The sequence below is a fragment of the Dama dama genome, chromosome 25 (genome assembly GCF_033118175.1).
Source record: "Dama dama isolate Ldn47 chromosome 25, ASM3311817v1, whole genome shotgun sequence".
Lineage (NCBI taxonomy): Eukaryota > Metazoa > Chordata > Mammalia > Artiodactyla > Cervidae > Dama > Dama dama.
In genome coordinates this window covers 10564593-10577383 of record NC_083705.1, presented here as the reverse complement: position 1 = coordinate 10577383, position 12791 = coordinate 10564593, and the positions used below count along the sequence as shown (strand labels likewise).

Below are 12791 nucleotides of genomic sequence, written 5' to 3'. Positions count from 1 at the left end.
AAAAAACAAAAACCCCTAAACTAGCTTTCTTGCAGATTTATAGTAACTGCTAATCTAGGTTTCTGATTTTGTCCTTCAAGATCCTTTAAACTCTCAGTGGGGTTTTAAAATTCAAAGTTGAGTGTAATAAGTAGCAGGTAGATGGGAAACTGTCAGATAAGCCACCACGGAATGGAGAAATTGCTTATGTGACAAAGGCCTTTAGAATACTGGAGGGCATTGGGTCTGATAAAGATATATTTGAGATGGTTTAAAATAAAAGAGCAGACATGCCATAGACTAGGGATTTCCTAGGCACTTCTGACCTGCATTCTTTGCAGTCAGTTGAAGAGATGTGCAGAAGAATAGGAAAGAGGAGAGAGAGATAATGATGATTTCTAAATGCAGTGTGATCTCAATGGCCCTTACAATGCTCCATAAAAAAATTTTATTCATTTACATCAGAAATGGAATTTCAGCACATTGGATTTTGTGTTCAAGTAATCTGAATGTGGGCCTTTATATACATAGATGTGCACACAGGCACACACACAGAGAACATATTTGTGGCTAAATGAATGTGAACTCATTTTGGAAAAAAAATTCTCATTCAAGAGCATACCTGCTATTGTTCTTGAAAAAAGGCAAGGAAGGGAATGGGTGAGAGGGTCTTTCTCACATAATGGAAACTGAATCTCACTGGGAACAGATACCAATTAGAAAAGGCTTTTCAAGTCCCAACAAGTCAGTGGGATAAATCCAGATGCTGAGTTGCCCAGGCTCTGGGGAAGGCTCTGGCAGAAAGGAGAGCACGGGGGGAGCTGAGGCGTGTGGGTGGAAAGCCGGCCGCTGTGCTTGCCTTCTGGTCTATGCCAGGCCTCGCAAGAGGAGAGGGGAGGTTGCAGGTGAAGGTCTGAGAGCACTAGGAAGGCAGCCTGACAGAAAGAAACAAGAAAGAAGGGCAGGGAGAAGGAAGGGAGGAGGGTGGGGAGAGGGGAAGAAAAAGGCGATATATATTATCTCATCTATTAAATGGAGATGTAATCATAATCCCTGGCTGAAGAATTGTTGAGAAGCTTAAAACTAAGGGCTCCATACAGGGTCTGGCTCATTAGAAAGGCTCAGCAAATGCTGATGTCCGGCGGGGTGAGGCCGATGCTGAGCAGCATGAGCTTGGCCAAGGGTGAGTTGTGGGAAAAGCAGTGTAAGAAGCTGCAGTCCAACCCCATGGCGCCCCCGGGGCTTTTCATGGAACGTCTCAGGCTGGTCAGTTTGTTTTCTTCTAGAGTAAAGGGCTGGCACCGGAAGGAGGTTGGATCAGATGTATCTTGTCTCCCACAGCTGACATTTAGCAGCCTCCAAACCCTTCTCTGTTGCATCGAAACATGCTCTTATTTCTCCTCAAAGATGTCTGACAACCCCAGTCTGATCATGTTGGCCACAGCTACAGTCCTTGCATGGGTCCCCTTGGTCTGCAAGCCCATTTGGCCTGAAGTTCCATCTCCACACCCCGCCTCCCCCTCCTCAGCCTGCACCCCGCCCCAGGCTGCCCACTATGTGCATCCCTCCTGTGCCCGACTCCATCTGAGTCCCACCACTGCTGGCCCCATAAGTAAATGTTACTTGTTCTCTGTCCAATATGGAGGCCACTTAGCCACATGTGTCTTTGAGCAGCTGGAATAAGGCTAGTCCAAGTTGAGATGTGTGGTAAGTGTAAAAAACCCACTAGATTTCAAAGAAAGAGTTCTGGAAAACAAACCAAAGGAGGTAACCTATCTCAGTAATGTTTATGTTGGTTACATGTTGAAATGGTAACACTTTGGAATATGGGGTTAAATCAAATATACTGTTAACATTAATTTCACTGCTTTTTATCTTTTTGAAAAAGGTGGATGCTAGAGCATTTAAATTTAGACAGGTGGCTCACAGGCTAGTTCCTGAAGGACACCACAGCTCTGGGGCTCAGAGCTCCCCCGTCCTCATCGAGGCCACCTGGAGCTCCCTCACGAGGCAGGAGTCCTTTACGCACTCTCCGGGTGCCCCAGCTTCTGCTCTACAGCTACTTTCCTTTACAACCATAATTAAACAGCTCTGCAACCAGAAGGCCACTCATCAGTGCAAGTCCACGAGGCTGGGGGCTGCATCTCTCGCTACAGTTGTCTTTGGTTGCAGCCTCAGCCACTAGCACAGTGCCTGACCTTTAAGGTTACTTGTCTTCATTTCCGGTTGCTGCTGTTATAAGTTGCCACAGACAGTGGCTTAGCACAACACAAACTAATCTTACAGTCCTGGAGGTCAGAGGTCTGAAATGGGTTTCTCTGGGCTAAAGTCAAGTGTGAGCGGGGCTGAGTTCTTTCTGGAGGGTCTGAGGGAAAAAACCTCTTCCTTCCCTTTGCCAGTTTCGAGAGGTCACCCGCATTCCTCGGCTCATGACCCCTTCCTCCATCTTCAAAGCCAACAGTATTGCTTTTTCTAACCTTTCTCCAACTCCCCTGCCTTTCTTCACTTCTAAGGTCCCTGTAATTGCTTTGGGTCCATTTGGACAGTCCAGGATACTCTTACCATCTTCAAGATCCTTAATCATGCCTAAAAAGTCCACGTTGCCATATAAGGTAATTTATACACAGGTGCTGGGGGTTAGGACTTGGACACCTTTGGTGGGCTATCATTCTGCCTATCACAGTGCTCAATATTTGTTATTAAATGAATAAGTGGATGGTTCGTTAGATGGATGGATGCCTTTCTAATCCCATTTCCTATTTCTGCCCAGCAGCTTCTCCCCAATTTAAGGAAGTCATGTTTGCTTAGGCTGGTTGTTCGCTTGGAATGGTTACTGCCCTTTCAGCTCCGACCACCCTGGGGTCTAATTCAAGAGCCACTGACTCAGTAGAGCCTTCCTCCTCTTTGCCTGAACTCCTGAGTCTTGACCACACATTTCACATTAAGGAACATGCTCTTAGTTCGTTCTTCAGACTCTCAGTTTGTCCTATGTTAAGAGCTCATGGTGGGCTTTTCCAGGGAGGGCAGGGACCATGCCTTATACGTCCCCAACTCTCTTATCCTTCCCTGGTGCTTAGCGGTGGGCTGGGCCCTCCATAGATGCTGAAAAAGTGACAGTTCAGTTGCTCTCACAGCTCTGCTCTCACATGTAAGGCCATGATGCCAGCCACTGGAATTTATCTTTCTCTCCCAGGAAGACTGTTAACATAGCAGACCAGCATTAACCCCCGCGAATATGGGCCGGTTAAGTACAAAGTCATTTTCACAAAATGTGCATTGCTTTCCTCCTAGTGGAAATCAAATGTTATGATGCTACACTATCAGGGAAAGTCCATTGTATTTGGCATTATCCCAAGATGCAAACATACAAATAGCATTAACCCTTTAGTGGCTGGATCCTGGTACAGATCCTTCTCTCTATTAAGGCTTCCCTGCATGCATCTTCTCTCACAAAAGTGCACACACACACATACACACACACAAACACACTTGTCTAGACTTTTCCTTGAATAGTCTTCCAGTCTGAGATGATCTTTGCAATTAGCTATCTTATAATCACAGGGCTGCTCAAATCATTCTTGATGAGAAGAAGATGATGATGCTGATGATCATGGTGATGAAGCCCTGATTGCTTTGGGCATTAAAACAAAATTTTAAAACTTAACAGGCATTATGATTTACTCATTATCAGTAGTCTTTGGAAAACATAGTTTACTATTTCACATCCTTTGAAAATATTTTGCATATTCTGGAAAAAAAATATTAGTAAGAACATTGGACTTCAGGTCAAGTCTGGCTCTTTTGTCTCATCTGAGTCACCGATTTGCTGTTGATCTTGGGAATGTCCTTGTACTTCTCTGGGCCTCAGTGACCTCGCCTATAAAATCAGGGCACTGAATTAGATGATACATCAGATAGGGTTGTAGCAGAAATCTGATTACCACAGCTAAACTGAGTAAGCTCTGTTTAGTTTTCGTCCTTAAAAAAAGTCAAAGACAGTTAGTCCAGAGCTGCTTCTTCATCCTTAGGGTATGACTCTTCATGGCTTCAAGGTGGCTACTGCACCTCCAGGCATTTTATTCTTTCCCAGAAAGGAACAAAGGGAAAGACTACAAGCAAAAAAAAAAAAAAAAAAAAAAAAACAATGTGTTACGCTCAAACTGTTATGCCCTCCCTTTCATTTTAATTAAGAAAAAAAATTTTCCCGAAACCCCAAGAAGTTTATTTCTGCTGATTCTCATCAGATAGAGCTGGGTGGGTCACATGGCCATCACTAGCTACAAATCATTGTTAACTGGACAAATCGTGATCATGAAAAAAAAAATCAGGGATCCGTTAGCCAGGAAGAAGGATGGAATGGCTATTACATGGGCACTCAGCCAGGTTTGCCACCGATAGCTTCGATGTCTCACTCTGTCTTGGATGTTTCACAAATTGCACTTTAGAACTCATCATTACCCAATGTAGAGTTTTCACTGCATTGGTCCCCCATGTATACAGTGCTTAGTTCTGGTTTGGATTAGCAGATTAACCTCATTAGCTTGCTGGAGAAGGCCTACTAATGCCAGCATCTGGCAGAACACAAAGTAGGATGGGACTGGGGACCCATCCATTCACTCTGCTCCTCTTTCTGCTCCCCAGCCCTGAAGCAGACAGGCAAGGAGAAGGCAGCCAGGTAACTAACAAGCAGCAGGAAGAACCCTTCAGGCCAATATACATTCCTCTTCCAAGGAGTCCAGGCTAAGAGATGAAGAGATGGCCATCCTTGCAACAGAATTTTTTACTTTTTGTTTTTTCTGCAGTGGACAACTGTGTCTTTGTTCGACTTCTCCATAACTCCATGAACATTTTATTTTGGGAAACTCTGCCTCCCTTGATGGATGCAGGCTTGGTGGGGGCATTGATGGAGCGGCCACCCAAGGAAGAACAATAGAAAGATGTCTCCTGGAGACTGGACCTTTAGCAGAGTGATGTAGAGATAGAACATTCTAAAGGCAACATCACACCACCTGTCCTGGATCCTTGAGTGGCTCTAATCCTACCCTTCATAGCCCATTTTCCCTTGCCCTTCCAATTAGTACCTTCGCCAATTAAGGCAGCCATAGTCGGCATCTCTTTCTTGCAACCCCCAAACCCTAACAAATATGTCTTTGAATTCCACTAATTCACCCTACAGGTACTTGGATACAGCAAGGGGTCCGTGACGCTTCTGGACGGACACTTACACCAGCGTACTTGTCCTGCTGCTGTTCGCTGTTCCATTGCTCAGTCATGTCCAACTCTTTGCAACTCCATGGACTATAGCATGCCAGGCTTCCCTGTCTTGAATCCACCTCTCATCCACTCTGTGATGCTGGACACACACTCACTGCCTCTCTGTGCCTCAGTTTCCTCATTGGTAAAATGGTGGGTTGGACAGACCTGTAGCTTCAAACTATTCTCTGAAGTGCTTCAGGGTTTCTCCCAGAAAATCTGCAGGGGTCTCCATAGGAGCTCAGGAGAGTAGCTCTACCCACTACCCTCCACCTGCCCCCTCATCCCACTTCAATTAGAACAGCTTGGCTTTCATCCAATTTCTGTATTGAGCAGGGTATATATATTTTTTATTGGTCCTCAGCTAAAAATAAACGTTTGAAAAATGCTGGACAATATGCTCTCTAAAGGGCCCTTCCGGTTCTGATGTTCTGTGATCCTAAGCAGGTAGAGTATTTGGTAACATCTTTTCATTCATCAGCATAATTGGGAGTGCAGGAGCTCCTGCCAAAACATAATCTATCTCTAAACAAAATCTTCTGTGTGCGAAACAACAGCAATGAAGGACATTCAGAAAAACGCAGGCTGTGTGGAGGAACTAGAAACACACAAAGCACAGATCCTTGTTCTGCAATCCTGGCAACACTCGGGATGTAGATCTGGGAGAGGAAGCCCAGCAGGGCTTTCCCTTGTCTTTGCTGTTGCAAAGCAGGGAATGCAAGCTCCTTTGCAGACTGAGTCTGGGCCCCTTGTTTCACTGGACACATTGGTGCTTTTAAAACTTTCAACTAGTTATCACCAATACTCATAAAGTAAAAATGCGTTTAAAAATCATGTTTCCTGGCTTCTTTGGTAAACCAGAAGCTGTGACACTGTCAGCCTTGCACTCCAATAGGACAGCACTCACCCAGGCAGGACAGCAACTGCTCCCCTCAGCTGGGGCGCACCTGCCTCAGTTTGCTGCAACCCCAGCTACTCCCTTCCAGACTCCCGCCCCCGAGGCCAGAGGCTGGCTACCGCTTGCACTACGCACCTCTTTCCTATGGCAGGGTAGTGGTAAATGACATACAAAATATTTCTTTTATCCCTATCATTATCCAAAGTAGAGAAACAAAAATGCTGTTCTAGAAAAACAGGGCAGATATGGGATTTCTTTTTGGTAATGGCTTGCAAAAGAGGGGAGTTTCGTACACACACACATACACACATGAACACATACAGAGGATATCTGGTAATGTCTAGGGTTTCCCTGGTGGCTCAGAGAGCAAACAATCTGCCTGAAATGCGAGAGACTTCGGTTCGATCCCTGGGTCAGGAAGATTCCCCTGGTGAAGGGAATGGCAACCCACTCCAGTAATTTTGCCTGGAGAATCCCATGGCTAGAAGAGCCTGGAGGGCTACAGTCCACGGGGTCATAAAGAGTCAGACACAAGTGAAATGACTTAGCACACACGCAGATATTTTTGGTTGTTACAACTAAGGAGATACTGTTGCAACAGGGTGAAAATGATGATAAAACTCTTCCATGGGTGTGGCCTCCACCGCTTCCCACTCCCAGTGTTTGCTCTTCTGAGCCTCGCAGACACGCTGGGAGATGGCGCTGTCTCCCCAAGTGGGGCCAGGGTCACTCAGGCCCTGCTCTGAGCCTCACAGCGTGTAAATGACAAGGCAAGGCCCCCGGCAGAGGTGGAGTCTGTTCTGGGCCCGGATGCCCAGCTCTCCCTTCAATTTCGGGAACCAGTCTACGACCCTCTGCTACCAGCATGTGCTCTTGACCTGGGTGCAATGCTGCCAGCAAACACAGAACCCAGGTGGACGTCCACTCTGCTTTCCCAACAAGGAATGAACCTTGCTGGGAAGGGTGAGGAACTGCTGTCCAGGAAGTCAGGTGGGACTGATAGACACCAAGAGGTCTGGGGAGGTGATTTAGGTTGAATCCAAGAGACAGGCAGAGTCCTGCAAGTGCTCTACTGAAGATAGTCCACATCTAAGACAGCACAGAGCAGTCCAGTGGCGGAGTCACGGAGGAGGCACAAAACAGGAGGTGAAAACAGCTCGCTACTTGTTAATATTTATGCATCCATCTACCCATTCATCCTTTCTGCACAGATTTATGGAGCAGGATTCAGGCCTTGGGCAAGGTATGCAGCCCCCATCCTCGTGAAATCAAAACCAAGCTCTGGGGCTTGCTTCTGTTTCATCTCAAGCAAGCTCCTTCCCTCTGAGTTCCCTGATCTATAAAATGAGGGGGAAATGTTTCCATCTTACAGGAGGTGATGGAAGATTAAATAAAATCTCCTTGTACAGGGCTGACTCAGACTCTCAATAAATGTCTTGCTGACTCCATCTCCCCTTCCTTCCTCCCATAGGTACCACTCAGCTTGCCCAGGATTCCTGTAGCTCACTGAAGTAGGGACAGCTTCTGGGGTCACCTTCCAGCTCAAATCAGATCACAGGAGACCCTCGTCTGCCACAGAATCAATTCTCCTCCATGTGTTTGGAAGGCCTTCGGTAGATCACAACATCACATAAGAAGCAGGCTGCAGAACGTGCACCAATCAGCAGGAAGCACATGCGGCAGGGGAGGCCATGAATTCCCACAGCAGTCATGCTTTCTCCTTCTTGTAAATTCCAGTTTGATTCTTAACCCCTCAGGGGCATCAAGGAGAAGCAGATCCACAGCTGTTTTGGGGGGTGGGAGGTTGGGATGGGCACCCTCTCTCATCAGGCACTTATTAAGGACCTGGGGTGTGTACAGTGATAAACTATTATTTCAAGCTTCCTCTGCTGAAACCCCCATGGCCCTCTAACAGATGGTCTTCAAGAAGGAGCCTGGCATGTGCAGATGTGTCTGTCTGAATGCCTGTGCCTACTCACCAAGCTTGTACCACATATCACGGATGGAGAAGCCAATTAGCCGTCTCATGTCCCCGTACCTAGGAGAAACAAAAAAAATGTCTGCTTCAGGCATCACCTCAGAGATTCTCACGAACCTCCCCCCTCCTTTTCAGGAGCTCCACATGCAACCTACTTGTTCAGGATTTTGTTGTATTTGGCATGCGAGAACTGCTCCAGCTGCAGCGAATCCTGAGTGATAAAAGCCACGGCCAGGTGAAAATAGTTGTTCCACAGCTGTAAGCGAAAGCATGGAGAACCGTCATGGGAGGGCTGAAGTGGGGGAGCATATTAAACGCTGGGTGATGTGAATAATTTATGAAGATGGCAGAAGACAGAGGCAGAATCAGTTTAATTCTGTGCACTGCAATTTTCTAACTGGCACTGACTCTGAAATTAACATTCCAGCCAAAGGAGGACAATGGATGGAATTCTCTAGGTGCTGACCATGTTTGCCCTCTCTCTGACAATAGGATTTGGACAAGGAGAAAGATTTTAGGGCCGCTCTTTTTTATTGCTGTTGTTTTGCTTCATTTTGTTTTTCTGGAAGATGAATAACTCAGCCCAGCTGGGTGCCCTGGTGAGGTGGTTCTCTGCCCTAGAATTAGGGGGCGATAAGGGATAAGGATTTCAGAGACTCAGATCAATTCTAAAGGAATTCTAAAGGAAATAAAGGACTAATACTAAAGCTGAAGCTTCTGGTGCAAAGAGCCAACTCATTGGAAAAGACCCTAATGTTGGGCAAGATTTGAAGGCAAAAGGAGAAGGGGACGGCAGAGGATGAGACTGTTAGACAGCATCACTGACTCAGTGGACATGAACTTGAGCAAACTCCAGGGGACACTGAAGGACAGGGAAGCCTGGTGTGTTGTAGTCCACGGGCTCACAAAGAGTTGGACATGACTTAGCAACTGAACAACAACAGCATCTCTGGAAGTCTTTCCTAATTCACCTGGCAGCAGAGGACCAGCCTGCCACCTATTCCATCTTAGAATATGTCACCTTCTCCCTCCCTTTAGCTCTATGGTTTTGCAGTTTGGTTCTGGACCAGTAGTATCGACATCACCTAGGAACTCGTTAGAAATGGAGATTCTCTGGCCCCACCCCGACCTACTGAATCCAACCCCAGAAATCCATGTGTTCACAAGCACTCCGATGATTCTCATGCTCATTTGAGTTCAAGGACCACTGAGGCCCAGCTGATAAGTAGACTTTCCATAATTTTAATATTTACATGATCTCTTGGTGCTAAATGCAGAGACTAGAATCCACTCCACCTGCTCATGGTGAAATAGGTCCAGCAAAGTGTGCAGCAGAGGGAAACTGCTCCAAAGATTAGCAGCAGTGATAGTGACATTGATGCAGGCTACAGAACCAAGAGATCGAGACTCAAACCAAGGTACTGTTGAGACTCAGTGAACCCATCTGCAAAGGGGGGGCGGGCGGTGGGGCTTACCTCTGTATCCACTGCAGAGGACTGTGGTAAAGATGATGAGGTTAAAGGGTAAGGATCTCAGTAAGAGCTCCAAAGCTCTGGTTGGCCTTATTATTCTTTTCATTATTCTGGTGACTTCTTTGGTACCAAAGCAAATAATAGTACAAGCTGGTGCCTTCGGTGCTGAAGGGCAATTATTACAAGATTCATGGCTCTGAAAGGAGCAGGTGGGACAGCTTTGATGGACGGAGCCCATCCATGTCCAGCATCCTCTAAACGCTGACTAGCAAGAGGAGGGGTAACACCAGCTAGAGAAATCACCTGCCAATGAGGCTGTCATCCTTCACTCAAAGATGCTCATTGGTGGTTTCCAATGGCCAAGACTAAGTGAAAAGCAGCTATACCTTTGGTAATGTCCTTACTGCTGTTACTTTCACATGGGTTTGTGGCTCCTGTTTCAGAGAAAAGCTAAACAAGCCCTTTGTTTTACCACAGGCCAGACGCTTTCCCACATATCCCTCCCTCCATCTCTCAAAACCTGACAGCCGTTATTAGACTCATTTCACAGATGAGAAGAACAAGGTTGGGGGGTGAAGTTTTTTGACCTTTTTTTTTTGAAGCTTTTGAAGTTTTGCCTAAGGTCACACAGCTTGTTATACATACAGCAGAGCTGGGATTTACACCCAGGCTTACGGATTGATGGGGCTTCCCTGGTGGCTCAGATAGTAAAGAATCTACTTGCAATGCAGGAGACCCAGGTTCAATCCCTGGGTTGGGAAGATCCCCCCCTGGATAAGGGAATGGCTACCAACTCCAGTATTCTTGCCTGGAGAATTCCACGGACAGAGGAGCCTGGAGGGCTACAGTCCATGGAGTCATGAAGAGCTGGACATGACTGAGCGACTAACACTTTCACTGTACTTTTTCACTACTGACTGATACTCAGGTCTCTTTCTACATGCGGTGGTCTGTCTTCGGCAGAGACTGCACTGACACATATTCCCAGAACGCCTTCAGTGGGCCAAGCGTCATCACGTGGGGCTCGGGCAGCGGGCGCGCAGAGAGCAGTCCCCGCCCTCATGCACCTCATGACTCTGCTGAGGGAACAGCTTTCCTTCTTCTACTTGAAACTTTACTTCTCAGAGTCCAAAAGACCAAGTCTTTCTGGGGTGCAGTGAGATGACCTCCTGGCTTGTGGCCCAATAAAATCAACTCAGCACACAGAGCCCAGAAGGACCAGATCCTGTCCCTCCCTTCCTCAAAGTCTTCCAAAGGCGGCCCATCACTCTGGGAATCAGATCTCAAGCTCTTCTGTTTCCATGGTAACCTCGCTTCCAAACACAGTGAAGGTCAGGGTGTCTCTCAGCCACTCCAACTGCCCTTCCTCCTGGTGACCCCATGACTTGCAAGTTCTGACAATGTGTTACTTTGTTTGCTCAAGCCCAGAGCTCACATCTTGTCCTGTTTAAGACCAAGATATGAAACTACGACCCAAAGAAAGTGAAAACCTGGTCATAGGACATGGAACGGGTTATTTTTTAGGGTGAGAAATTCCTGAATTTTGGGGATTTGAAAAGAGTAATCAGGATACAACAGGAAATAGATGTGTAACAAGGTGAGGTGAATTGGTATTGCTTTTAAGAAAAATTCCAGAAATCTCACACCTAACATGTTTGAGAACACCCGAACATGTCAAATCTAATGAAACTTCTTACTAAGTTCTACCTCTATTATACCCGACTTAGTCCCTCAAAAATGTTTTACGTCACCCTATTCCTGATGTTCTTTTTGTTAAAAGTTGAGATATAATTCATATATCATAACATTAACTTTTAAAAGTATACCATTCAGTGGGTTTTACCATACTCACAGGTAGTAAATCATCACTACTACTTAATTTTAGAACATTTTTATCATCCCCTAAAGAAACCTTCCACCCATTAGCAATCACTACCATTGTTCCATCCCCCTCAGCCCCTGGCAACCACAAAGCTACTTCAGTCGCTGTGGATCTGTCTCTTCTGACGTTTCAGAGAAATGGAGTCATAAAATATGTGACTTTTTGTGTCTGGCTCCTTTTACTAAGCATAATGTTTTCAAGGTTCACCCACATTGTTGCAGGTGTCAGTACCTCATTTATGTTTATTGCTGGATACTATTCTGGGTATCAGTATACACAGATAAACTACATTTTGTTTGTCCAATATGGACATTTGGTTTGTTTCCACCTTTTGGCTTTTAGGGCTTCCCTGATAGCTCAGTTGGTAAAGAATCTGTGTGCAATGCAGGAGACCCCGGTTCAATTCCTGTGTCGGCAAGACCCGCTGGAGAAGGGATAGGCTACCCACTCCAGTATTCTTGGGCTTCCCTTGTGGCACAGCTGGTAAGGAATTCGCCTGCAGTGCAGGGGACCTGGGTTCAATCCCTGGGTTGGGAAGATCCCCTGGAGAAGGGAAAGGCTACCCACTCCAGTATTCTGCCCTGGAGAATTCCATGGACTATATATAGCCCATGGGGTCGCAAAGAGTCGGACACATCTGAGCCACTTTCACTTCGCTTCACTCTAAAACTGAAAAAAAAATTACAGGAGGAAGATTAAATACTCTTGGGCTTCCCTGATAGCTCAATTGATAAAGAATCCACCTGCAATGCAGGAGACCCCAGTTTGATTCCTGGGGTCAGGAAGATCCATTGGAGAAGGGATCAGCTACCCACGCCAGTATTCTTGGGCTTCCCTTGCAGCTCAGTTGGTAAAGAATCTGCCTGCAATGCGGGAGACCTAGGTTAGATCCCTGGGTTGGGAAGATCCCCTGGAAAAGGGAAAGGCTATCCACTCCAGTATTCTGGCCTGGAGAATTCCATGGACTGTTTAGTCCACGGTATTGCAAATTTTTTAGGGCTTCTCTGGTGTCTCAGAGGGTAAAAAGTCTGCCTGCAATGTGGGACACACACAGGTTTGATCCCTGGGTTGGGAAGATCCTCTGGAGAAGGAAATGGCAGCCCACTTCAGTATTCTTGCCTACAGAATCCCATGGACAGAGGAGCTCGGCGGGCTACAGTCTGTAGGGTCGCAGAGAGTCGGACATGACTGAGCAATTTCATTTAAGCTTAAGCTTTGGCTTTTATGGATAATGCTGCTATGAACATTTACATATGAATTTTTGTGGATGTATGTTTTTGGTTCTCTTGGATACATACTTAGGATTACACTTTATTTTCTTTTGATTTC

General features: G+C 46.2%; 1 protein-coding gene across 1 annotated transcript in view; it reads right to left on the bottom strand.

Annotated features, from left to right (window-relative positions):
* The window catches only part of DOCK2 (dedicator of cytokinesis 2), a 459408-nt gene that overhangs the window by 71393 nt on the left and 375224 nt on the right, over positions 1 to 12791 (bottom strand). Inside the window, exons 31-32 of the mRNA XM_061129423.1 lie at positions 8264 to 8364; positions 8110 to 8168 (exon numbers count right to left, since the gene is read on the bottom strand). Of these exons, the coding sequence (XP_060985406.1) occupies positions 8110 to 8168; positions 8264 to 8364 (160 nt within the window). The remainder of the gene's footprint in view (positions 1 to 8109; positions 8169 to 8263; positions 8365 to 12791) is intronic.